Source organism: Mustela putorius, unplaced genomic scaffold (genome assembly GCF_011764305.1).
Source record: "Mustela putorius furo isolate JIRA1106 unplaced genomic scaffold, ASM1176430v1.1 tig00003896_pilon_pilon_pilon, whole genome shotgun sequence".
In the NCBI taxonomy this organism is placed as follows: Eukaryota; Metazoa; Chordata; class Mammalia; order Carnivora; family Mustelidae; genus Mustela; species Mustela putorius.
Genome location: NW_025422045.1, coordinates 15548037 through 15576017, shown reverse-complemented (window position 1 = coordinate 15576017; position 27981 = coordinate 15548037). Strand labels below are relative to the sequence as shown.

The 27981-nt window shown below is 36.1% G+C and overlaps 3 protein-coding genes across 3 annotated transcripts; 1 reads left to right on the top strand and 2 right to left on the bottom strand.

The window, feature by feature from the left end:
* Positions 1 to 1471: 1471 nt before the first annotated feature.
* On the bottom strand, positions 1472 to 2410 carry LOC101675633 (olfactory receptor 4F4-like). Its single transcript, XM_004782097.2, has one exon. The coding sequence runs from the start codon at positions 2408 to 2410 to the stop codon at positions 1472 to 1474; it is 939 nt and encodes a 312-aa protein (XP_004782154.2).
* Positions 2411 to 20995: 18585 nt separating this feature from the next.
* Positions 20996 to 21934, top strand: LOC101675340 (olfactory receptor 4F6-like). Its single transcript, XM_004782096.3, has one exon. The coding sequence runs from the start codon at positions 20996 to 20998 to the stop codon at positions 21932 to 21934; it is 939 nt and encodes a 312-aa protein (XP_004782153.3).
* A 4889-nt stretch (positions 21935 to 26823) lies between these two features.
* Positions 26824 to 27730, bottom strand: LOC101675031 (olfactory receptor 4K3-like). Its single transcript, XM_013050784.2, is given in 2 exon segments — positions 26824 to 27528; positions 27530 to 27730. Coding segments are annotated over 2 exon segments (906 nt in total).
* Between the last annotated feature and the right edge of the window lie 251 nt (positions 27731 to 27981).

Sequence of the window (27981 nt, the reverse complement as noted above, 5' to 3'; positions counted from 1 at the left end):
TTGCTTTCAGGCAGGCCTGATTAAATAATGGGAAGTCAAGAGGTTTAGCATTAAAGAATTAAGAATTATGCCTCTCTTGACTATTTGCTCTCCTCCTCATCGTAGCAATATAAACTACAAGGAAGGTAAGGCAGTATGACTGTGCAATGGCATGGTGCATTGTCTGTACTGACATGATAAAAGTCTGAAGTAATTCATTGTTTTTCAGTGGTTAAGTCCATTTTCACCTACCAGCAGAGCATAACGTTTCCATTAATACACACTGGTACATGTTCTCAACAATGATTGTTAGTGTCAGATTTTTTTCTCATGCCCATTTAAAAGGTGTAAGGTAGTATTTCATTCCGATCGTAAGTTACATTTTCTTAATTAATAATGAGGTTGAGTGTTTAGGGTCCCGTGGTATTTCTTTTCAGGCATAAATAACGATTCAATTCATTTGCCCTATGTCTCCCCTTTTGGGTCATCCTTTTTTATTCATTTCTAGGAGGATTTTGGATCTTTATCTAAATTTATTGTATTGCTTTCATTGATGGCTTCTTTTTGGCTTTCTTCTCACCCCTTTATATTTCTTTTGCTTTGAAACAGCACATTCTTCTATTTTCCCCATCCTCCTAGCTCTCTTTGCTTTGATATAAGGTAAAATGATAATTATAAAAATCCTTTATTAACTCAAGGAAATAATGCTTCAAGGGGTTGCAAATGATTCTTCCGTGTTTTTAACAATAACAACAACAAAATTGCCGAGAAATTCCAACTTTAAATCAACAATGAAGACTTGGAAACTTGAACTATAAAGGTAATGCTGTGGAGTACAAGTACAATATCATTACAACTTGTTTGATTTATTTCTCAGTAGAAATAGACCACTCGAATAGTTTTAGTATCTTGTCTAGCTAACCTACAGTTGAGGTAAGTAAATCGTGTAATTTTAGAAATGAGACCAATGATAAGTAGTCCAGAATAGTTTTGTAATAATACCTAACCTGGGTAAAATGTTTAGCATGGTGTTGGGAATGTTGGTAGTGTTAAATAATGGTAGTAATGATTACTTTTATAATTATCATTGTTATCATCTGAAAATCTTTAAGTAAATACAAAGGAGTATTTATCCAAATTATGATTATTATTTATTGTCTTCTCCAAGTGGCAAGAATGTAAGTGTTGGATTTCTTAAAGAGATTGATTTATTAGTAGAGAAATAGAGAATAGGGAAGTTCTAGAGGAAGAGAGAGAATCCTTGAGTCAACTCTAAGCTGAGCAGGGACCCCCATGCAGGACTGGATCCCAGGCCCCTGAAATTATCACCTGAGCCAAAATATTTTTGTAATGGAATAACCGCAAACCATACATCTGGGAATACTCCAAGCATATAGATATAAATAAATCTCATACCCAGTTTAGTTTATAGGTCAAATGTGGCCAAATTGGGATGCATTTTTTGATTATATGAGAAAACTAAAAATAAAAACTAAAAATTATTCTGTGAATCCATATGCTGATTTATCAGTCTCTTTATGGCATTCCTAATGTCTTTATTTCTCAGTGTATAAATGGCTGGATTCAGGAGAGGTGTGATTACTGTGTAAAACACAGCAAGAAACTTGTCCATCCAAGTGATGTTAAGTGGCCACAGATAGATGAAGATGCAGGGTCCAAAGAATAGCAACACCACTGTGATGTGGGAAGTACAGGTAGAGAGTGCTTTTGATGCTCCGTCTTTGGAGTTTAGACGGACCGTTAGGAGGATGTAGGTGTAGGACATCAGTAAGAGAATGAAGCAAGTTGTTGCCAAGATCCCGCTGTCAGCATTTATTAGCATTCCTAGAGTATGTGTATCCATGCAGGCCAGTTTGATCACCAAAGGGATATCACAGAAAAAACTGTCCACTATTCTGGATCCACAGAAGGGCAGATCTAAAATCATGGCTAGCTGGCTCATGGCATGCACAAAGCCAATGGTCCATGATATCAAAACTAACCAGATGCATTTCTGTCTGTCCATGATGCTAGAGTAATGCAGTGGCTTGCAGATGGCCACATAACGATCATAGGCCATTGTCACCAGCAGCACCATCTCGCCACCTGCAAAAAAATGCACACCGAAGATCTGGGTCATGCAGCCACCAAAGGAGATGGTTTTATTATCCTTTAGAAAGTCTGTGGTCAGTTTAGGGGTAGTTACTGAGGAAAGGCAGAAGTCCACAAATGAGAGATTGGCTAAGAGGAAGTACATTGGGGAATGGAGATGAGGGTCAGTGATGAATAAGAGCACGACAAAGAGGTTGCCCACAACAGTCATCAGGTAGAACATAGAAAAAGGCAGTAAGAGGAAGGTCTGGAGCAACCTTGAATCACAAAGTCCACGAAAAATGAACTCAGACGCCATAGACTGGTTTGCTTCCTCCATTTTGTACATGGAATTCTATTGGAGCCCAAAGAAAGAGATGAACTAAGAACTTCTAGAATGGAAAGAAGAATCTCATTAACACTCAGGTACTGAGAGCAGACACGTCCTATTCATGGGCAAAATTCAAATCTTACCATTGTACTAGCTGAAAATTGAAAATAAACTTTTCTTGAATTTATAGGTAGATATAGACTTATAGTTAAGATGGGGAGTTAAGTATAGAGGGATAATTCAAACATCTTACCTATCAGAATTACAGTTGTCATGGGAATCAAAAATGATTAAAAATGTCAATAGTAAGGAATCATGGAAATAATTTCTCCACGGCTTGAATTTACCTCCTCTGCAGGGATAATACATAGCCTTAATGCATCAGAGTTTCTATCCCCCCAGGGCAATAACTGAATGCTACCTTTCTGATACAAAACATGCTTCTCAGAAACAAATCTATTGCTAAGTGTATATGTGTTAGCAGACTGAACTGAACAAAACATTCAGAAATTCTGGGGAAAAAAACTGTTAATCAGATGACTTGAGAAAATATAAATTTGCGTTCCAAAAGAGACCCTGGATACTGACTATGCATTTCTAGTATCCAGTATTTCCCTGCATTTGCAATCTCCCCTTAAAAGGATATTTCCACAAAACTTACATATTTCTTGGCCTGAGTAACATTATTTATGAACATCCATTGACTGGTCCTTGGTTCTTTTGTGGCAACAGAGATTTCTTTTCTGAGATTGGATTAAATGTTGGAGATATGAAGGATATCTTACTCTTGACTCTTCTTCTTGGGGGGTCATTGTACCTAAACTATTGACTTACACTGTTTAAATTGACCTCTGTGGAATTACATATATTTGCTATCTAAACTATTGACTTACACTGTTTAAATTGACCTCTGTGGAAATACATATATTTGCTATTTTCTATAAACCAGGAGACCAACTCTTTTTCTCCTTCATTCCTTCTCTTTTTCCATTCTTTCTTTTGTTCTCTTCATTTCTGGATCTTTCTAATATCCTGGTTTTTTTTGTTTTTGTTTTTTGTTTTTTTTTCAGGCTATGATGTTCAGGATTATAGAGTTGACGACATAGCTCTTCATATGTACCAGGTCTGTGTTAAGCACCTTAAAAGCATCTATCTGTTTTGCTTTTCATTTGTTTCTTTGTGTTCCTTCCATAGGGTTTAAAGTACTTTGCATTTCCACCAGCAATGTATGAATTACCTGTTTTTTCCAAGTCTCTCCAATGCAATATTATTGTCATATGATGATAAAAATAGCAACCCAATGTAGTTTTAATTTCTTATTCTGAGATTAAGCATTTTTCATATTTTTAAGGATCATATACCTCTCCTTTCCTTTGAACTGCATAGTCCCTTTATTTATTTATTTATTTTCCCCCATTTTTCCTACTGGAATTTGTTCTTTCTCTTTCTAAGTTTTTTTTTTTTTTAATTCAAAAAACTGTACACCTTTTTTTTTTTTTTAACAAAAATCAACATGTCCATGTGTTTGCTATCTCATTTTTTAGTTCTAATGATTTTATTTAATTTTATGTTTTTATTTTTTTGGTAAGTATATTTAACATGAACTTCATAACCTCCCAAACTATCTATGTAGATACACAAATTATCTATTTTTCACATTGTAAAATAAATAGTAATAAATGAGAATATAAAGTGAGGTCTCTTTTAATATAACTTCACTACTAGATAATTGCTTCTGGTGGAAACCTTGATTTTGACAAGTCTAAGAAAATAAATAAGATTGATATTTTTAAAATATTGTATAGAACAAATAATATTTCTGAAGTAATACATTTTGTTCAACGAAAAGGTAACAGAGACATGAATAAATGTAAATGACTAATAATGATAAGAATGAGATATACAGGGGCACGTGGGTGGCTCAGTGGGTTAAAGCCTCTGTCTTTGGCTTGGGTCCTGATCCCAGGGTCTTGGGATCAAGCCCCACATTGGGCTCTGCTTGGTGGGGAGCCTGCTTCCTTTCCTCTCTCTCTGCCTGCCTCTCTGCCTACCTATGATCTCTGTCTGTCAAATAAATAAATAAAATAAAAAATAAAAGACAGAATGAGATATACAGGTTCACATTAAAATGAATCAGTATCATTGTTTGATTCTATTTATTTATTTATTTATTTAGAATATTTTATTCATTTGACAGAAAGAGAGAGATCATAAGTAGTTAGAGAGTCAGCTGTTGGGGGCAAGCAGGCTTTCTGCTGAGCAGAGAGCCTGAAGCAGGGCTAAATCCCAGGACCCTGAGACCATGACCTTAGCTGAAGGCAGAGGATTAACTGACTGAGCCTTCCAGGTGCCTCTCAATGTTTAAGTTTAAATTTTAGACACTTTGGCCTACTAATTTTTTAGTGAAGCATTTCTCCATTTGCTACTTTGAGGAAAGACAAAACAAGTAAAATCCAAAAGGAATTAGAAAATGTCAGGATAAGTTGGAAGGTTTTTGAGAACCAGTCATCCCCGATCTGGACTTCTGGGAGCATCTAAGAATGTAGATAGGCAGTGCTTTTGTTAGTGTATGAAATGCTGTTAGGAATTTAGAAGTCCCAGGGATTCGCTGGGAGAGAAAACCCATAATCATTCCCCTAAGACATTCACTGAAGAACACATTCAGAACTCTAAACTCTATAGATAGGTATGAAAAAAAAAAATGCTTCAGGGGAAGAGAAAGAAGTAAGTTTCAAAATAGGGGAAGACATTGAATGTGTGAGTCAAACACTAGTTGTCCAGGATGTACTTACCTTACACAGATCACTCCTGAAACCGGTTCCTTCCTTGCTTAGTGAGAGGTCTTACTCTAGAATCTACCTTACTTGGAATGAAGTCCAATTAAGTTTCTGCCATGAGCAGTATTGGAGGATTGTGTCCTCCTGGATGTGCAAACTGTAAGGAGTAGCCTCTGAGCTTGCAGGCTTTCCATCTCAGTGGCTTAAATAGAGACAAGTGTTTGGAAAGGCTTTCCCTCTCATGCTCTTGGGGATCCTGAACTTCCAGTTCTCCCTGAGGAAAATTTGGGCTTTGAGGGCATCATGCAATAACCCATGCCTTTCAAAGCTAGATCCAAGGTAGTCCAGTTGAATACAAGTAAAAGTGTAAGAGAAGGGGGATCAAAATGTTTAATTACTTTGTTTATGAGGAGGCTGTAACTTTCATTCTTTAGCTGTCTGTCTACTTTGTCATAAAGTGAACTAAGATGTCAGTTCCAGTCCCACCAGAATCTAGTTGAGTTATGTAGGTGGGCAGGTTGCAAGTAGCTCCTCATTGGCATGTTGCAACTATGGTCATGATTTAAGGGGCTACTTGAACTCACTTTCTTGGATTTCAGAAGGATGTTAGGTCTCAGCCTTCACATTCCTTCCTTAAGCAGGTCCTAACATCAACAGTTTGAGTGTAAAGCATATTAGAGGCATCTCTCTAAGTGATAGAGAGATAATAAAAAGATACTTTTGGGGGCACCTGGGTGGCTCAGTGGGTTAAGCCTCCACCTTTGGCTCAGGTCATGATCTCAGCGTCCTCTCTCTCTCTCTCTCTCTCTCCCTGCCTCTGCCTACTTGTGATCACTCTTTCTCTGTCAAATAAATGAATAAAATCTTTTAAAAAAATGATATTTTTAAGTCATTCATTTACGAAATAAATAATATGTGAATGTTATCTAACTTAATAAGATTTCAACCATTAAAAATAGGTGTATTTGGAGAAAATAGTGAAGACCCCCTTCTCCTGTGCTCTCACAGTCTCATGCAATCTTGGAGGTAACAACTACCGGTCTTGCAGTGCATCCTTCTGTTCCCGTTCCCATCAATAACGATGACTATACATATCACCATGTGTCCTTAGAGAATTTTGTCTTTTATCTTGCTTTTGTGTTTGTTTTTACTTTTGATTTTAAATAAATTAGATGTGAAAGGCTATTAATAAAAGTTTCCCATTTCTTTCTTTTTCTCTTATTCCTTACTGGCCCTAGCCTTCTATGTCCTCTTTTCTGTCTCATTTTATCCCTTTCAGAGTTTTATTCATTTTTTTCATGTCTAGATCACAAAAAATTTATTTGCCCCATGAGACATTTTGTATCCCAATGTCTAGAGTCCATAGCCATCTCAATCTGAGAACATAAAGTTTCAGCACTTATCACTTGCTTGTGTACTACAACAGCTTTCCAGGGAACAGTTCATATAATAATCACGATACCACTTAGATTCAATTATAGAAGGGAAATAGGACAAAGAGGCTAAGTGACTTTCCCAAGCCTTACAAATGTTAAGTGAAAACCAATCAGAGGTGCCTTTTGGGAAAGGATGCTGGTTTAGAGGAAAGTTTGAGGGAGTGTATGCTTGCAAGAAACTTGAAAAAACAAAAATAAAAACCTTTGTAATGCTTTACTCTTAGAGAGCTCTTGTTCTCTTTCCTTTCCTGGCTATTGTTTACTTGAATGTTTTCATTTCTAGAATCTCATTTAGCTGTATACTTATGATTTCCTTAGTTTCCTACTTTTCCATCTCTTCTCTGTCCACTCTTTCTGCCACTATTTGGCTCACACATAATGGGCACATTCAAGGATTAATAGCAGTCAGAAGGATGCCAATTTGAGACTTATTAGGAACTACAAGGTCATGGGATACTTGGGTGGCTCAGTGGGTTAAGCCTACTGAGCCCTTTGGCTCAGGTCATGGTCTCAGGGTCCTGGAATTGAGCCCCACATTGAGCCCTCTGCTCAGCAGGAAGCCTGCTGTCTCTTCTCTCTCTGCCTACTTGTGATCTATCTCTCTGTCAAATAAATTAATAAAATTTAAAAAAAAAAAGAACTACAAGCTCATGATGTGAAAGGAAATAATGACTTTGTAATCAAGCATTAGACAAGTTTGAAAAGTACAACAAGAACATATAGGAGACTTCTGTTTTCTGTCTGACAGGTAAAGAGCTTATAATTTGTCACTTTTATTTTTACAAGAAACTGAATTGCTGAAAATCATTTCCCTTTTTTTGTACCCATAAAATAACTGAAATCGTAAGGCAAACTGCCACTTTGAAACCTAGAGAGAAAGGCATATTTAGAAAGACTCAAATTAAGCCTGATTAACTGGAGAAGAAGCCCCTGGAGCAGTGAAGTTGTAGGGACACTTGATTGGTAATTTTGGTGATTTGTTGTAAGCTTGAGTGTGGAATAGCATAGGAGCTTTTGGGGGCCACATTTTGGGATGGCACACTTTGGGGGCCTGTCCATCTAAGAACCCTACCAGGTTCTCACTATAATGATTTAAGAAGGATCTTTTTCTCATGGTTATACCTGAGGATGGGCAAAGAAAACATTGTGAACCATACTCAGGGTCTTTTCTATAACTAGGGGCAAGTGAAAGATCTTGTCAGAGCACAACTTTAAAACCTTTCACAGGTGAGTAAGGAAGTTTTTCCAGGCCAATTTTTTTTTTTTTTTTTTAAGTCTTGATGGGCTAACCAACATAGTCAAAAGGGGTCAGGGCTTTAAAATGATTTATCTGGGAAGGAAGTAGGAGGCAGAAGAATTAAATGAGCTACACCACTGGAGAAATAACCTTAAAACACAGATCCACTAAAGGATGATAATCTAATACCAGAAAATTACAGAATGTTCCCTTGCCCTTGCAGTATATCACAATATAATCAGGGCTCAGGTATAGTGATAACAGATTACAGCTAAAAGAATTGCATGTCACAGATTTCTCTGAGGAAAAATGTGTAGGGAGACCCAGTGTCAAGAGGAGAATAAAACAAATGCACTAGAGAAATTTGGCCTCAACATAGCCAAGGAATGAAGGAATGAGCTTCATGATGCCCGTATTGAAATGCAAAGACAAAGAGAATGAAAAAAAAAAAAAAGCAGAAGAGAACAACCGAAAATTGTGGGACAATAAAAAGAGATGTTGTGTATGTGTTGGTGGATGGCCAAAGAGAGAAGAATAAAAGAACAGAGCAGAAAAAAATACTTGAAGTAATAATGGGTTAGAACTGTCAAAACATAATAAAAGAACCCTAGATCCAGGGAGCCAAGAGAAGACCAAAAATGATAAATACAGAACAAAACAAAAGCCCCACACGTAGGCTTATCAAATACAAATACAGAAATTAAAAGACAAACAGGAAATATCTTGAAAGAAAGAAAAGGTGGAAAGGACATCATACCAATCACAATGAGCTTCTTGTTAGAGCCATGCAAACAAAAAGAGTGGAGTGGAATTCTATAGCCGTGAAGTCATCCTTCAAAGTAAAGGAGAAATAACAAGTTTTAAAGACAAAAACTGGAGGATGCCATTATCAGAAAAGCTATCCTGAAATAAATGCTTTAAAATGTTCTTCAGGCAGCAAGAAAATGAAAGAGTCCAGAAACTTGGATATACATTTTAAAAATGAAAGGCACTGGAGAAGGAATAAGTGATAGAGTGAAATGCTTTTTCATATTCTTAACTGATTTAAGAATAATTCCCCTCTCTCACCTTTTAAGGCAATAGATGTAATAATGTATGGGTGGTTATAACATGCAGATGTATGAATGTTACTAGTGTCACAAAGGTACAAAGTGAAGAATTGAGAATATTGTGTTATAAGGTATGTGTAGTACATGTGAGACAGTATAGTATTATTTGAAAGTGCATTTAGATTAGTTACAAATGTATATTAAGTCTATGGCAACTTCCAAAGATTTTTTAAAAATATAATTTATATGGTAAGAGAGGAGATAAGTGGAATCAAGAAAAAATATATTTTTTTACAAATTTTGCTCAAACACAACTAAAATTTTTAAGTAATCTGTATCATAATAATAATGATAACAGTAGTCATCAGGACCTTTAGACTGTGGATAAAATATTGCTTAAATTTTATAGCTCTTCAACTTTTAAAACAAACCAAGTGAGAATGAGCAAAATATTATAAATTTTTGGTTTTTTTTTAACTTTGGAATGTAAGTGATGGATAGGATAGTAAACCCAAGCAACATGGCAGAATGTAATATATAGAAAAGTAAATATTAATCAATTTAAAACCAAATTCACGGTAAAATCAATGAGTAAATCCAGAATAATTTCTTTGAAGAAAATATGGTAATTGAAATATTAGCTAATAGCTTTAAATAAAGAAAGCATAACTTCATAGTATTTTAATTGAGGATGAAGAAATCAACATAAGCACAGAGGAAATTTTAAAATAATTTAATATTTATTTTCAAAAATGAACTTGAAATGCAAAATTAATTTGGAGGAAGTATTTATTACAAGTAACTCTAAAATTATTTAAAAAGAAAATCAAGCAAACCAATTATACCAGGAAAACACACACAAACCATTTCCCCAAATAAGCACAGCTCTTCTCCAAAATCAAGACATTTCAAAAGTGTGGGAAGACTACCAATCCAACAGTGAAACAGTGTGGTTCTTTAATATGGGGGCTAGATAAAGTCTGAAAGTCTTATGAAAAAGAGAGATACAGTGTAACTTTTTTTCTGCCTTTTTTGGTAATTCACATCTTGTCTTTCAATTTACAGCTGGATTATTAGCAGTCTTTTTCTCATGCCTCTACTTCTATTACTATTTAGCTACTTAGAATACTGTGCATTTAAGCTTTAATCTTTCTTCTGCAGGCTTTGCATTTAAATATCATTTATATCTATAGCACAGTTCCCACCCTGATTTGAAGGCCCTTCCAAACATGTTATGTTTTGTAGGAATTTTAGATATTAATGTCTTACTTTCCTGGTTTCCCAATTTACCAGGCTTAGTTCTTAGAAAAATTTCATAAAAATAATTTCACAGGGAAACCTGGGTGGCGCAGTGGGTTAAAGCCTCTGCTTTCAGCTCAGGTCATGTACCCAGCATCCTGGGATTGAGCCCCACATCAGGCTCTCTGTTTGGCAGGGAGCCTGCTTCCCTTCCTCTCTCTCTGCCTGCCTCTCTGCCTGCTTGCGATCTCTGGCTGCCAAATAAATAAATAAATAAATAAATAAATAAATAAATAAAAATAATTCCACAATATACATAGTATGATTCCTTTTGTATCTAAAAAAAGGACGTAGTGTATATACATAGAAAATGTTTCAAGGGATGCAAAAGAACATATTCCACAATGATTACTTCTGGGAAACTAGAGAAGAACTGAGGAATTTAACACTCTTTCATATTTTTTGAAATTATTTTATCACATATGTGTATATATTGATTGAATAAGCTAGACAGATATTTAAAAATATTTTAAAGTAGGGGCACCTGGGTGTCTCAGTCTTAGTGAAGCATCTGACTCTTGATTTTGGCTGAGGTCATGATCTCAGGGTCCTGAAGTCGAGCCCCACATCAGCTCCATGCTGTGCTCAATGGGAAGTCATCTTGAGAGTCTCTCTCTCCCTCTCCCCCTGCACCCACCCCCCACATTCAAATAAATCTCTCTCTTCAAATAAATAAATACATCTTTAAAATACATATATTTTAAAGTAACATATTTTCATCTCAGTTGGATTCTGGACATAATGTAGGGAAGCCACTTTTACAATAGATATTTCAGGAATATTTTCAGCTCAATAGACAATAAAATTTACCCTGTCAATAGACAGGAAAAGTTTCAGCTCAATGGACAATCACAAAATTATGAAGACCTTGAATCATCAAAGCACAAGTTTAGCCTCCATAGAGAGTATTCTAAATTCAGCACGAGATGTTAACATGCAAAAACATTTTGTTGTTAACAAGCAGAAAATAGTCAATAAACATTAGTGATTTAAAGAATGAACCCATGTTGTCCATTTCCATATCAATTGAATTTATTTATAAGCATTCCTTTGACATTTCTCACTCTAAAAGGCATAAGTGTGCATGGAGCATTATGTTTAGGGCTGCTTTCACAACTTAATACTAACTAATTCATTCAGTCAAAAACTCTGTTTAATATTGTTAGGAATCGGTTGGACAGTTAGGTGGTCAGGGCCAGGGTCTCCAACAAGAAAACATAGAGTCAGGACAGCTAAGACAAAATAGCTCTACCATCCTGTTTTGTAGCTTTGATAAGACCATCAACACGTGAGCATTAACCATAGGTAGACAGTTGCTAATCAAAACCCTGACTGGCATGTATTAGCACACCCTGGTTGCTTAAGACAGTTTTGCAAAAGAGCTCATAAACACCCTAGACTTGGAAACTCCAGTGGCAACCTTTTTGGGTCCTCTCCCTCTTTGGGAGCTTTGTACCCAATAAACTTTGCTTTGCTGTCCATCACTCTTTGCATGGTCTACCTCTTTATTCTTCAAAGCTGTATGACCAAGAACCATGAGCACTAAAGGAAAAATCATGAAACAATATGGACATCAAATAGTTGGTTTATCAACCAGGTTTTCCAGTTTGTTTGTTTGTTTGTTTGTTTTTTTTTAAAGATTTTATTTATTTATTTGACAGAGAGAGATCACAAGCAGGCAGAGAGGCAGGCAGAGAGAGAGGAGGAAGCAGGCTCCCTGCTGAGCAGAGAGCCCGATGCGGGCCTTGATCCCAGGACCCTGAGATCAGTGGGCTTAACCCACTGAGCCACCCAGGCGCCCCAGTTTGTTTGTTTTTTTGTTTGTTTCTTTTTGTAGTATTGAATGGGTGGATTATAAGACTTCCATTTAGTTAATCTCACAAATATTTAAATCGGTGATTATTGAAATATATTTTTTGTAGCTCAACAGTAATGAGTAAAGAGTAAATTACTCTTCAACTACTGTTTTTATCATAAATGTATATTCCAAATTAGTCATTAAAGGAAGCTATATTGGGACACCTGGGTGGCTCATTTGGTTGGGCATCTGCCTTCTGTTTGGGTCATGATCCTGGGGTTTTGGGATCAAGCCCCATGTCAGGCTCTGTGCTCAGCAGGCAGCCTACTTCTCCCTCTTCCTCTGCTGGCCACTCTCCCTGCTTGTGCTCTCTCTCTCTGGCGAATAAATAAATAATTTTTAAAATTGTTTTTTAAAAAAAGAAGTTATATTAATGACTCATAAATCTTTTTGTATGAAAAGACTTTAGAAGTTATCTAATATTAAAAAATCTAGTATAATTTTACTCTATGGCAATTCTGTCAGTAACTGATTATTAATTTTTGCTCTAATTCTTCTGATGACAGAAATCTCACTCCCTAACTACAATAATAATTTCATGGAAACTGATGTATGCATAGTCTGTTCTTTCATTCTCATAATTTATTTAATTAATTAATTAAAAATTTCAAACAGATTGAACACTTGGGTGGTTCAGAAGGTTAAGTGTCTGCCTTCAGCTTAGGTCATGATCTCAGGGTCCTCGGATTGAGTCTTGCATCTGGCGCCCTTCTCAGTAGGAGCCTGCATCTCCCTCTCCCTCTGTCTCCCCCTGCTTGTGCTCTTTCTCTGTCAAATAAATAAATAAATAAAATATTGTTTTTAAAAAATTAAAATTTTAAAATTAAAAAATTAAAAATATTTAACATATTTCAGTCAATTTTCAGGAACTAATTTCTATTATTATTGATGAGGGAGCAGGAGGCTGACTGAGGACAAAGCAAAAGCTGGCACCTTGCACCCCCTTTCCACCCGCTCCCCTCAGTAATATGTGTAACATTCCTCAGGCACCCCTGACTGCCATAAAGGAGAAACTAATAGTTAACTTGCAGAGATCACAATCCTGCAAGACAGGAGTCTTCCTTGGTTTACAAATGTCCTAGAGATCTACAAACAAAGAAGTTACCTAATCAACAGCACAATTTCCAGAGGCAAATAACTCAGTTCCTCAAGCCCTAATGTCACCCCCAAACAAAACTGAAGGAGGCTGAGGTAGAAGGAAATGTAAATATAGTTAAATCTCTTCTGAAACTAAGTCTAACTAACAAAGATGCTTGATAGCAGGATTGTGACATCCACCAGGAATCTCCCAACTATCTTGATGTTATTAGCTGGCCAAAGGACTACATTGTTCAAGCAGCAAGGCCTCTGCATCCCAGCACCTTGTAGGCCCTCTTCAGCATATGAAAGCTCCGTTGAAACCTCCCTTCCCCTCACCTTCCCCCAACTGCAAGGTGCAGCCATCTATCCTAACCCTGGGCAGCAGCTCTTTTTGCCCAAGGATCCTGTCCCTGTGCTTTAATAAACCACCATTTTACACCAAAGATGTCTCAAGAATTCTTTCTTGGTCACCGGCTCTGGACCTCAGCCCACCGAACCTCACCTAGATTCTAGAACTTCACCATTATTTCTATTTCTATTGTATTAATTACTCACTTGGTCATTTACTTTGTATAAACATGATTTTAAAAATCACACTCAGCTTTATATCCTATCTGTGCCTGTGAATGTTTAAATAATTAGTGCATAAAATTTCTCAGCTACTTTTATACTCTGCAAAGTAGACTTTATGAAGAACATGGTGTAATAATTAATAAACAAAAAATGACTAGTAGCAATTTCATTGACAACAATTAAATTTGGATATTTATTTCAGCTGAAATCATGTGTTTGAAAGTAATTCTTATTCTAAAATTAAATTCCCATGATTAAAGGTGTGTGAGGTTGAATTTTTTACTTATTTACATTTCTGAACAACATTCTAGCTATTTATTATGTCTGGTGTTAGGGCAGAATCCCAGAATTAGGTGAGTTCTCTGCTACCTACCTTAAGTGAATCATGTGTTGTAAGTTCTCATTTTCAATCTATCAAGTCAGAAGTATGTGATGAGATATTTGTCATATTGATCACAAAATTTAAAACATACCTAAACTTATTTTTTAAGCTACCTTAACTTATGAACCCCTGTTGATATGCTATAAGGATGACATAAAAGGGAGACAGTATAGTATAGTGGTTAATTTCTTGATCTCTGAAATCAGATACATCTGGATTTGAATATTGGTTACATAAAATCAACAGGGTGACCTTGGTCAACTTATTTTGCTTGAAACTTAACTTTATTAGAGTGAGAATTCATGTGCAGACTTTCTCACTTAAGCCTTTTTGTTAATATGCTTCACAATAGAAATTTAAAGTGTGCTTACTAAATGTATTAATAGCTATTTCCTGTTCACTGAGATTAGTTTCACAGGTGTTTTGTAACATCCTGCTGCCTGGAAATAGTGATTCTCCTTTAAAGGATTCCCCAAATGTGCTTGGTTGCACAAATATTTGTTTTCCTTTAATTTAATTTTACTCTATAAACTCCTATATTCCATCTTTCTTCAGACCATGGGGATTCTAAGGCAGAATTCCCGAGGTGAATGAACTGAGGACTATTAGGTCACCAAAGTATAGTTTGGTCACAGAGAGCTGACATTTTTGCTGGAACAACTCTAATTTACTCTAGTGATATCTCAGTAATAACTACAAAATGTCACAAGGATAGATTTTTAAAATGATACAGGCATTTCTGAAGATAGTCCTTTTTAATTTCATTTTCTTGTCTCCATTTTGTTGTTGTTGGGTCAGGTAAGTGAGATAAAATTAAAGTTGATAGTCTTCTGCAATTCCAGAATTATAAGGATACTGTCTCTCCTTTTTAGTTCAACAAACATTTTTTGAATACCTCCCAGGTGCTAACTTTTAGCAGAGGAAAATTAAAACTTTTGGCTACATGGGTTGTTATATATGGGTAGATTATACCCTGATTTATGAGAAGAATTTTTGTGTGTGTGTGCCTGGGTCATAGCATATTCCAGGAGGGGCTAGAATGACTTGGACAGTGATTATTAGGTACACTGCTTTGGACTGTGCCTTGAAGGTTTTTGAATACTCATTAAGAAAGAGTTGTTGTTCTCTTTCCATGCCCCATACTTTTGGCTCAGATAAATTCTACTGGTTATTTCTATTTATTCAAATTTATTTTATAGAGTACTGAATTTTCTACTCCATTGTCCTTGAAGCTATAAGGACATCTAAGTGTGACCCTAGAATACCTAAAGGTATTCTAGGTTTCATGCTTGTGGAGTTGCAGGTATAGGTAGGAGTGGGGGAGGAATGAAGATGGTCATATTCTATCAGCCGTGTCAGGTATAGAGAACCCTCCTCTGGAAATAAAAATGTTTTATGTGCGTGAGTCTCTCTTGATAAAAATATACTTTTTGGATGAGTTATATAGTGTGGTGCCTTAGAAGATTCATTATTCAAGTGTAACGAAAGCCATTTGAAGTTTACAAATCAGTGGATTTAAAATAATTAAAGTAATATCTGTACTTTCACAGAAGGCTTGGTTTGTAGAAGGCATCATAATTTGTCTGGTAGATCACAGAATCTTACAGGACACAAGTCAGGACCAGTGAAAAGAGTCCATTAGCAAGACACAGGGAAAACAGAAATGAGACTTTCAGTGATTTCTCACTGCCCAGGATTACTTTGTGTTTCTTTGCAATATGCTTTAATCCTTGTTCTCACAGAATTCATGAGAGGGATACACAGAAACTTGGTTTCCACTGGTCAAAAAAATATAAATTCAGTATGCAAATTTGCTATGGAATTTTCAAACTTTGATTCTTTTCCCATTGGACAGACATTAGAGAAATATTCATTTCATGCTTGTAACTTCTTCAAGGGCATGAACTACATATTTGGATATTATTGCAGGGATCATAGACTTTTCAGGGATAGGGAATGTATTCATAGGGAATCTCTTTAAAAAAAAGACTTCTAGAAATATACAAATACCGTCATCAGATAAAAATTCCTAAGGGCACCTGGGTGGCTCAGTGGGTTAATCCACTGCCTTCAGCTCAGGTCATGATCTCAGGGTCCTGGGATTGAGTCCCGCATTGGGTTCTCTGCTCAGCAGGGAGCCTGCTTCCCTCTCTCTCTCTCTGCCTTCCTCTCTGCCTCCTTGTGATCTCTGCTTGTCAAATAAATAAATAAATAAAATCTTAAAAAAAAATTTTCTAAGAATATATTCTATAATGATTTCAAAGTTTCTGGAAGTGGGGGAATATAAAATAAATAAGTAAACTGACATTAAAAAATAATTTTTCAAAAGACTATTTCAATTGGTCAGATGTCACAAATATCAGTTATTATAAGCATGTCAAAATTAGTTTAAGAAATTTAGATATCTTTAGAAAATCTAATAGAAATTAGAGTGAAGAGTTGAAAAATGTCCTGTTTGTTTCAGTTATTTCTAACTTGTATTTAAAAAATAAAGAAGTAGGGGCGCCTGGGTGACTCAGTCAGTTAAATGGCTGCCTTCGGCTCAGATCATGATCCCAGGGTCCTAGGATTGAGCCCCATATCAGCTCCCTGCTCAGGTGGGGAGCCTGCTTCTCCCTTTGCCTGCTGCTCTGCCTACTTGTGCTATCTGCCAAATATATAAATAAAATCTTTTAAAAAATAAAAAAATAATGAAGTAATAAAGGGAAGACTCATTCAAGGAATTAGGAGATGAAAGTCTGTATATATCCTCATAAACATTTGATCTTTTTGAACTAATCAAGATTATTTTAAAAAAATGAACAGTTTGAAACAATTGGTTAGAGATAATTTTCTATTTACTTTTGAATATTTCACTTTTTATTGGGGAAAATAAATTTTCACATGCCAAAAATAGCTAACAATATAAATAACTTACAAGAGAAGTATGCACTGAAGTAATTATAGGTGTCAATAGAAGGACATAGAAAACAAATGCACAGTTCAGGTTAGAGTTTAAAAGATGAAGGAAAATATTTAGTATGTTGATGATGACAGGGATATCACCAGGTTATTGCTTGTGCATTGCCACCAACACCCATAGCTGCTTCTTCTGCTGTTGTTTCTACTCCCTGCTTCTTTTAATAATAATCAAAAGCTTCATTAGAAGCAAGTAATGTAGCTCTGAGCTGCAGTGAGGAGTGCTTTAGCATGTGAGGTCTGGGAAATTCCCTGAACTGGCAGGATTCAGAGATTAATGGAAAGATAGGAATTAAAGTTGTGGAGAAACCTGAAACATAATGTAGAGTGCTTCCTGAGAAAAAAGTTAGGGCATAAATATTTAGACAGACATTTAGCCAATAAATAATAACGTAGAACTCACCTGGACACTGGGATACATGGGGGGAATATCAGTGCCAGAGTCCAGGACCGAATCTTGCTGCCTATATGTCCCAAACTCTCAAAGACATGGATTTAGACAGCAGACCCTGAGGGCAGCCTCTTTAGTATGGTAGGTTTCAACAAGACTGCACATTTCTTAGGTCACTTTATATTTTCTGACTTACTGCTGCATGTTATTTTGTGGGAAACAGTGTTAGCTGAGCCTCTCCTATCAGTTATTTTTTATTAAAATTAAAATAAGATAGATGTATATGCTTCAGAAATCAATTCTGATTCACAGTAGTCTTTGAATGCACCTCCCCTTTAAATTTGATGGATTCACTCTCTTGGCTGGTGATAAAGTTACAGGCAGGTTGTGAAGGATTAATTCACCCTTCCAAATGCTTAATTACATTCATTGACCATGAAACTAGCCATTTTATGGACAGGATCAAAAATATAAGATAATATATAATAATAAACTATTATTATCTGATCAGTCACCTGTTCATCCATTTATTTACATATACACAAACATTTGTTGAACACTTACTATGGGCCAGAATTTGTAAATAAGATACTGTATCTCTTTATGGAACTCATAGATGTTGTAGGAATGATATACAGGACAGTGAAAGTGGTATCATAAACATTATGCTTGCACAGCATGAGAGCATAAAGGAACAAGGGTTAGTTGCAGCTGAAAGAAAGGAAGCTGTCCTTGAGCAGGTGTTACATGAATTGTACTTGTGAAAAGCAGTCAGCTGAACATAGGAAGCAAGCAAACTAATGTCAACCAAAACAAGGTCATTCATAGTCCAAGAAAATTGGAGACTATTTATTGGGAATAGTGGAGAATCAAGATGCAAGGCTGGGGATAAACAGAGAACAGATCACCTATATGAAAGAGTCCAAACTTTTGTGGAGGAATAAAAGTCACGGAAGGAGTTTAAGCAGAACTCTGACCAAAGTCAGAGGACTCCCACAGACACCTCTCTTTTCTTTTACTCTCTCAATTGATTACTTCTATTTCTCTTTTCTCCTTTTTGTTTTTCATCTTTGTCAGTTCCTCCCTTTTCTCTCTCTCTCAGTCTTTTTTTGAGAGAAAGTGAGAGAGCACCTGGGGATGGGGAGAAAGGGCAGAGGGAGAGAGAGTTTTTTTTTTTTAATTTAAGATTTTATTTATTTATTTGAAAGAGAGCACAAGTGGGGTGAGGGGTAGTATGAGAAGCAGGCCCTCCGCTGAGTGGGGTGCCGTATGTGGGACTGGATCCTGGGACTTCTAGGTCATGACCTGAGCCCAAGGAAGACACTTAACCTACTGAGTCACTGAGGTGCCTGAAGAGAGAATCTTAAATAGCTTTCATGCCCAGTGCAGAGCCAGCACAGGGCTCAATCCCACAACCCTGAGATAATGACATGATCTGAAATTAGTCAGATGCTTAAACAACTAAGCCACCCAGGAAACCCCCCTTTTCCTCTCTTATAAAAATCATCTCCCTCCTTAATCAATCAAAAATGTATCACTTATTTGTGGAGCATAACAAATAACATGGAGGACATAAGGAGATGGAGAAGAGAAGGGAGTTGAGGGAAACCGGAAGGGGAGATGAACCATGAGAGACTATGGACTCTGAAAATCAATCTGAGGGTTTTGTAGGGGTGGGGGGTGGGAGGCTGAGAAAACCAGGTGGTGGGTACTACGGAGGGCACGGATTGCATGGAGCACTGGGTGTGGTGCATAAACAATGAATTCTGTTACGCTGAAAAGAAATTAATTAAAAAAATGTATCTATTATCTCTCTCACACACACACACATACACACATATCTTCAGAAAAAGAAAGTATTAAAAATATAAATATATAAAGGTTGCACCTCAAGATGGACCCTTTGCTGAGAACTTTTGCTATATTGATAGTTTTGATTTTTGGTGAGAAAGGAGTTGATCACTTATTAGTAAAGTTTTAAGTCATTTTTTCAGTGTTTGTGTTGTGCTTTTTCCTTTTAAGATGCTGTACATTTTTAATTTTCACTTTTATTATTTTCTAATTCTAAAATTTTTAAATTTTAAAAGTGTTTATTAGTTTCAGGTATACAATATAATGATTCAGCAATTTTGTACATTATTCAGGGCTCATCATAAATGTACTCTTAATCTCCTTCCTCATTTCTCCCCACTGCCCTCCCCACAACTTTCCTGTGGCAATGAGTCTATTTTTATGTTTCTCTCTTTTTTTTTTTGTTTTGTTTCTTAAATTCTTAATTTCTCTGACTGACTTGTTTCACTTAGCAGTATATCTTCTAGTTCCATCCATGTTGCTGCAAATGGCAAAACCTCATTCTTTTTAATGGCTTTTTAATGGAATATATATAATTTTCCATTACACACACACACACACACACACACACACACACACTCTCTCACACATAACACCACATTTTCTTTATCTCTTTATCTATGGATGGATACTTGGGTTGCTTCCATATTTTAGCTATTATTTAAAAATGATGAAATACACATATGTACACTAATTTATATTAGTATACACTTCCATCAGCAATGTATAAGAAATCTTTATATTATAAATTATAATCATTTGGTTATGTGATTGTTTAATGCCGAGCTTCACAACTAGACTACAAACTACATAAAGACAGGGTATATATTTGTCATGAGCATACTATGAAGGCACACACATGAGTTGTATCCTTCCACAGCGTCAACTTTATTCAGTCATAAAGCAAAGTTAAATCACAATTATAAAGCAGGTTCAGGATTCCAAACTCAATGACAACACCATGTGATTAAACTTGGCTTCTTACACAGCAACACAGAGCAGGACAGAAAATCGGCCACACTACAAACAAGATAACAGAAGGGTGTAGGAAGTTAACAAACCAAACACAAAGTCAGTCTGGGGTTGCACATTTGAGATAAGACCTCCATCTCGTCTGGGTCAGCTCCGGCCACTTAGTGCTTAAGTTCAAGCAGTGAAGGATTTCAGTTCTGTTCAGAGATCAGTCGGGCAGAGCTTTCCACGGCAGTTGCTTTTTCTAAGTGGTCAGACATAGAGGGGTCAGGTCTGGAGAGTTTGACAGTTAACTGCCAAAATCCTTCCCTTTTTAAAGGGACTTAATCAGTTTGTTTTGCAGACCTCCTCTGGTTCTACTCATTATCAGTTCTGCGGTGTCAGCTGACATGTGTCACGGTGATATTTTCTAGCTGTAGTACCTGATCTGCTTCTGTCACTGCTTGATGCAGGCTCCTGCTTGACATGAGGGACCCCATTTTGCTTTGTAGAATATTATGCCCCAGAATGTGGCACAGTACCAGGTACATAGATCTTCATGGTAGCTGCTGAATGAACATTTGTTAAATGAATAAATTTTCTATGACTTTTTCAAAGGAGTTTTGTGACAAGAGTGAAGTTTTTTCTTTAATGTCAGAATTTGAAACCCAGTGACTTCTGTTTCTTTCAGTAGCTCTCATGCATCCCTTTATAATTATTTTTATTTGACCCTTTTAGGTAACACAAAGTCAATGAATAAATCAAATTACTCTTCAGTGTCTGAATTTGTGTTGCTGGGACTTTCTACCTCTAGACCAGTACAGCATTTTCTCCTTGCCTTCTCTACAGTGTTTTATGTAACAATTGTTCTGGGAAATTTCCTTGTTGTGTTTGTAGTGACCTTTGACCCTCATTTACGGTCCCCTATGTACTTCCTTTTAGCTAATCTCTCATTCATTGATTTGTGTTTTTCTACCTTAACGGTTCCTAAGATGATTCATGACCTGTACTCTGGGCACAAAACCATATCCTTTCAGGGATGTGTCATCCAGATATTTGCTCTTCATGTCCTGGGTGGATCAGAGATGGTGATGCTGGTCGTTATGGCCATGGACAGATATGTGGCCATATGTAAGCCCCTCCACTACCTGAAAATCATGAGCCCACAGATGTGCATTTTGCTTCTGTTTGGTGCTTGGGCTATTGGCCTCATACATTCAATGGCCCAGTTGGCTTTTGTTGTCCATTTGCCTTTTTGTGGTCCTAATGAGATAGATAGCTTTTACTGTGACCTTCCTTGGTTTATCAAACTTGCCTGCACTGACACCTACAGAATGGAATTCATAGTTACTGCCAACAGTGGGTTTATTTCCATGGGCACCTTTGTCTTATTGCTTATCTCCTATATCTTCATCTTGGTCACTGTATGGAAACATTCCTCAGGTGGTTTGTCTAAGGCCTTTTCTACTCTGTCAGCTCACATCACCGTGGTGATTTTGTTCTTTGGACCATGCATCTTTGTTTATGTGTGGCCATTTCCCACTGTGTCAGTGGATAAATTTCTTGCCATTTTGGACTTTATGATTACACCCATTCTGAATCCTCTTATCTACACACTGAGGAACAAGGACATGAAGATGGCACTGAAAAGACTGCGTAGTCAACTCCTGAGTCTGAGAATGATTTCCTAAACAACTCTCAGGAGAACAAGTTACTCTTTGCATTTTCAAGTAACTTCAAGTAATACAAATGCTTAAATACTTATACAAAATTTGGAGCTGTTTTTTCCTAAAGCCCCCATTTTATTATATTCAGAATAGATCTGTAATTATGAGGGTATGTGGAACTATCAGGTTAAATCTAATAGATTGTGTGACAACTGAATTGAAGCCCCAAAAAAAGTTTACAGGAATTTGAAAAAGCACAGATTACCAACTTAGAATCTGTTGAAAGTATGACCTCAGATATTAATTAGACTATCTGGATTCAAACTGATCTATTTCGAGCTAATATACTAAAACTTTTGATGGAACTATGAAATATATAGCTTTCCTTCCATTTAAACCTAGGATATGAATAATTCAGTTCTGTTTTTTTACTGAAAGACAAAAAATATATGAGAGAGGATTTAAATCCTGGAGAAAAAGGAACAAAGAGGGAGATGTGAGGTAGACAGAAGTAATGAAGACTGAGATATGTAGGTGGAAAAACAAGATGGAGAGCCTCAGAGATAGCATGTTTCATGTATTTGGCCTGTGGCTATTACACTTACCTCTGGCTGCCTCAATTCTATGAACTCAAGCCATCTCCGCTTGGCCTGGGGCAGGGGAATATATATATGTGTGTATACACACACACACACACACACACATATATATCTTTATTTTAAATATATTATACTTATACATACTTATATATATCTTATTTCATAATTTTTTAACTTTTGACTTAATGTCTATGACTCAATCAGCAGATATTCTTTAACTGCCAAGTAGATATTTGATACTATTAAATAGATATATGGCTGGTATTATTGAACCATTACTCTGTCCAAATTATTTGTTGACAATTTTTCTCTAGTAGCTAGTCTTGTATAACTCTTTTCTTGTTCAGGCTATGGGTCTTAAGTATATATGTGTGTGCATGTGTGTGTAGAATCTGTAGAAATTGTGAAACTAATTTAATTTATATTTTGGTTTGATAAAAAGAAGATCAAGCCAAATTCACTGCTAGACTGTGAAAGGACTCTATATCCTGAGTATTTGCAGTTGTTTCTGGTTATACATTCAGTAATATTTCACATTTTTCCTGTTCATTATTACTTTGTTGCTTAATATTTATGTTTGTAATGGATTCTTACTGGATAGATTAAATTGAAAAGGATAAACATAAAACCAGATTTCTGAGTGAGGAATCTGCCATACTTTTGATGCTAGCAGGAAAATGGAGAAGGCTAAAGTTCTAAGCTCAAAAATTCTGAAGGGCAGGGGACCTGGCTGGCTAAGTTGCAGAGCTTGCAACTCTTGGATCTCAGGATTCTGAGTTTGAGCTCCACGTTTGGGTGTAAACATTATTTAAAAATAAAGAAAAAACCTTAAAAAAATTTCTGAAGGGCCTAACTAAACCACCTAAAATATTTCAGACTGAGAAGCAAGAGATCCATTAGAATCATAATTAAAATTTGGAAAAGATATATCCAAGGAACAGGTATAAACCCGAAGTATACTGAGTCTTATAAAAACTACAATCCATTCAAATCTGCTCAGTACTTGATTGGATTAATGTGATTACACTATACCCTTTTATGCCCCATTGAAGAAAGAGTAAATAGTTTCTGGAGGAATATATTAAGTCAAACCTATATGACTTTTTATATACAGTGCCTAAAACACATAAAATAGGAACATGCAAAGAACCAGGGATATATATACTTCATAATTTTTAAGAGGAAAATAGTTTAAAAGAAGAGCACAGAGGGCTCAATTGCTGAAATTAGTAGAGTATAAAATGACATATTTTTAAAAAGTGCTAGAACAGTTGAAAAAAATGGAAGTTAAAAAAATTTAACAGAGAAATGGAATATCTAAGAATCAAATGATATTTTAGAACTGAAAAAGCAACGTAAAGTTATGAATGTAAGTAAGAGGCTTAAAAACAGTGAACACAGAAGAATCTGTGAATTCAAAGACAAGTCAGTAAATAGATAATATCCAAACTGATGTACAGAGATATAAAATACAAAAAAACCCTCAGAATGTATATGTGTGTACACACACACACACACACACACACACTCACAGAAATAGTTATTTTATATAAGGGTTTGTGTTTCAGACTCTATTTTGGGATGTTTCAAAGTACACAAGACCATGTTACCTTTACTGGCTCTTTGGCCCCGGGGAACCTGTTGCCACTGCTTATCTTGGGAGTGAACATGTTCGCTTGCACACTGGCTGGAGCAGCAACTGCTGGAGGCCAGTGTGGGGAGGCTCAAGGTCTCCCAGGCTCCCAGAGTCTTCAGAGGTTTAGTGATATTGCATGCAAAATGCCTGCAAGGATGGCCTGCTGGTAGGTGCTCCAGCTAGAAGCAGCATCTTCGGGGCCCAGATCCTGTGTATTATTCTTAGGACAGTAGGGAAGAGACTGCTGAAGAATGCTTTTCAGTGCAAAACAATGAATGACTGCCTAGAAGTCTCAAGAAAACACTATTCTCCAGCCAAAAGATCTTCATATATTTCAGACCTTTCCTGTGGCTTTGGTCCTGTGTCAACATTCTACTGAAATTGATGAGTTTCTACTCAGATAAGGAAACTAGATGAAAGAGTACACTTTAAATAATAATGGGCTGTTTCTTTTGGTAAAGTATTTTTATATTTAAGACCAGCAAATGTGAGAAGCATTTGGGTGGCTCAGTCGGTTAAGTGTTTAACTCTAGGTCTCAGCTCAGGTCCCAAGTTCAAGTCCTACATGAATTCAAGTGCCTACAGGCAGTCATGAGACTCTTTAAGAAAAAAAAAAAAAAAATACCATGAAATGTACCTCTGTCTTAAGGGATTTACTATTGTTCCTGTACCTGGAATATTATATATGTTTTATTTACTGGATGTTTCCATTTGGGTAAGGAAACAACTTTGCTGATTCAAAAGTTGAATATTTGTAATTTGTTGCTCCTAAGATTTTTATAACCTAACAGAACTTGTTCTTTCTTCATGAATTTACAGTTTTTAAATGAAGACAAGCAAGTATAAAACTGTGAGAAGAATAAGCTTTATTAATCAAATGATATCTTGATTTTTCTAAATAAGAAGATTGTTTAATTTGTATCACTAAACATGGGAGCTGTGTCTTAGCAAACGTGTTTGGAAAGATTCATGTTGTGTTTAGATTACTTTATCCTGTGTACAAACCGGACTTAGTCTATGTCTTCTTAAGTTCCTCTACTTTACCCTTGTGGTTATACTTTAAAAAAAAAAATACTACATTATTTCATGTCTTAAAAAAAGTGTTTTAATGTGATCATCAGAACATGCAAATAATTAAACACAAAATAATGTGAAAACATGACAACCTAAAGGAATTCTTAAGTCACAAGTGTTTTACTTTGATGAGGTGCCTTTGGTTTAACTTGTGACAATTTTAAAAGGAACCTTTTTGTTTATAATAATCTTTGATGAGTTTGGAAATAAAATTTCTGCTTAATACATCATTTAAAAAATATGAAATTTGAAGTGTATCTGGGTCCGTGGATTTCAGATAAAAAGATGTAAATTTGCATACCTTTTTGTGGCATACAGTAGGAAGAATTCTTAAGTTATTGATATGGGGCCTCGAGGGAATGGTTGAGAAAGAATACTTGGTATGTTTTTGGTGCAAAAAGTTGCTTTTATTATAGCATGGGGACAGGACCCATGGGCAGAAAGGGCTGAACTTTTGCTGTCTGAAGCTGATTGTTATATGCTTGGTGCCTGAGGGAGAGGGACACACAAGGAGTGTTAAATCACAAATGTTTTCTTTGAATTTCTACTCATAAACTACTTGTGCGAGATTTCTATGGTGCTTATCATTCAGCTCAATTTTAACTATCAGTGAGATGTACAGGCAGTCGTGAGACCCTATAAGAATGGAGCAACTAGCACGTATTTGATTCTTATTGGAGCTATATAGGCTACAGATCAGCCTTCTGGGTTAAAGGTGAACATTCTTCTGCTCCCATCCCTCTTCAGTTATGTTATATGTAGGAATGAACAATGCACAAACTTATTATATAGCCCAGTTGCTTACAAGCTATCTGAACACTGAAATGAATTAAATGGATAATTTATTCCAAAATCAGACTTTTGGGCCTCACTTTCATAACACTTTTCCCTGTTTTTATCTGATATAGATCATGAACTTTTTAACCCATTTACAAATAAAAAGAGAAGAAGCAAAATTCCCAAAGGTTGTTAGTATATCCATCTCTGTATTTAATTTAGCACATCTTCTGATAATAATTACACAAATAGCTAAAATATTATGTTGAGGGGGCAACACTCTCATCAGATTATAATTATGATGCATTGCTTTTCTGAGTATGAAAAGAAATACTTAATTATTACCTTTACAGCTGTCTTTCCAAATAAGGTAGCTAAATGTCAACTGAGAGACTATTTATCCCTTAATAAATACAAAGAGCAATATTCAGTGCACTGACCTATTGACCAAAATTTAAAGATCTATGCGAAATGCTTTGCTCAAAGAAATGCTTAGCATAATAGAAAATTTTAAGTTGTTGAATAGCAGCACAAATACTAGTAAGTAACATTAACTTGTTATTAATTTTAAGTCATTTTTGAGCACAACCAAAATCAGTCATAGAGACTTTCCACATTTTCCAGACAGGAAATCATTTTGCATTCCGTGATCAACAAATGATTATGGAATATGATAGAATTGTCATAAAACTTTTATCTGGAGATACACATGATTTCCATATGTGAATGGGGGAATGCTTCCCAGTCCCAAGCAACAGGAAAGGCATGGGTAATTTAGAGATTCTGATACCGTGAGACCCCAAAATACTGAAATCCATATGCTAACATCATAGTCTCTTAATGGCATTTTTAATTTCTTTGTTCCTTAGAGTATAAATAGCTGGATTTAGGAGAGGTGTGATCTCTGCATAAAATACAGCAAGAAACTTGTCCATCCAGGTGATGCCGAGTGGCCACAGGTAGATAAAGATGCAAGGCCCAAAGAATAACACTACCACTGTGATGTGGGCAGCACAGGTAGAGAGAACCTTGGATGCCCCATCCTTAGAGTGAAGGCAGATGGTAAACAGAATATAAGAGTAAGAGATTAACAACACAATGAAGCAGATGGTTGCCAGAACCCCACTGTCAGCATTTTTCCACATTTCTAGAATAGAGGTGTCTGTGCAGGCTAGCTTGATCAACAATGGAATATCACAGAAAAAGCTATCCAGTTCCCTCAGTCTACAGAAGGGCAGTTTTATAATCATAGCTAGCTGGCTTATTGAATGCGCAAACCCAACGATCCGTGATGTCATCACTAACCCAATGCACATTTGCCTGTTCATGATGCTGGAGTAATGAAGTGGCTTACAGATGGCTACATGATGGTCATAGGCCATTGACACAAGGAGCACCATCTCACCCCCTCCAAAGAAATGTCCAAAGAAAATCTGACACATGCAGCCTTCAAAGGAGATTATCTTGTTTTCCTTGAGAAAGTCTGTGATCATTTTAGGGGTAGTGACTGAGGAAAGACAGAAGTCAATGAATGGAAAGATTGGCTAACAGGAAATACAATGGGGAGTGGAGATGAAAGTCAACAATAATTAGGAGCATAATGAAGATGTTACCTAAGATAATGATCAAATAAAGTGAAGAAAATATCGCTAGAAGGAAGGCCTGGAGCTCCCATGAACTACAAAGCCCCCAAATAATAAATTCAGACACCACAGACTGGTTTACTTCTTCCATTTCGTCTAGTTTGTTCTAAATTTATCTGAAGAAAAGACAGGAGATCAGATTTTCTGAATAAACAGTTTGTGAATCAAGATTTCTTATACATTGCTGATGGAAGTGTATACTAATATAATCAGTCTAGAAAAATGTTGGCCTTATCTTGTAAAGTTCAATGTTCACGAATTCTGTGGTTCATCAATTTCATTCCCATTTCCATAACCCAAGATAAAGTCTTATGAATGTACAGAAAAAGAAGTGTAATAATC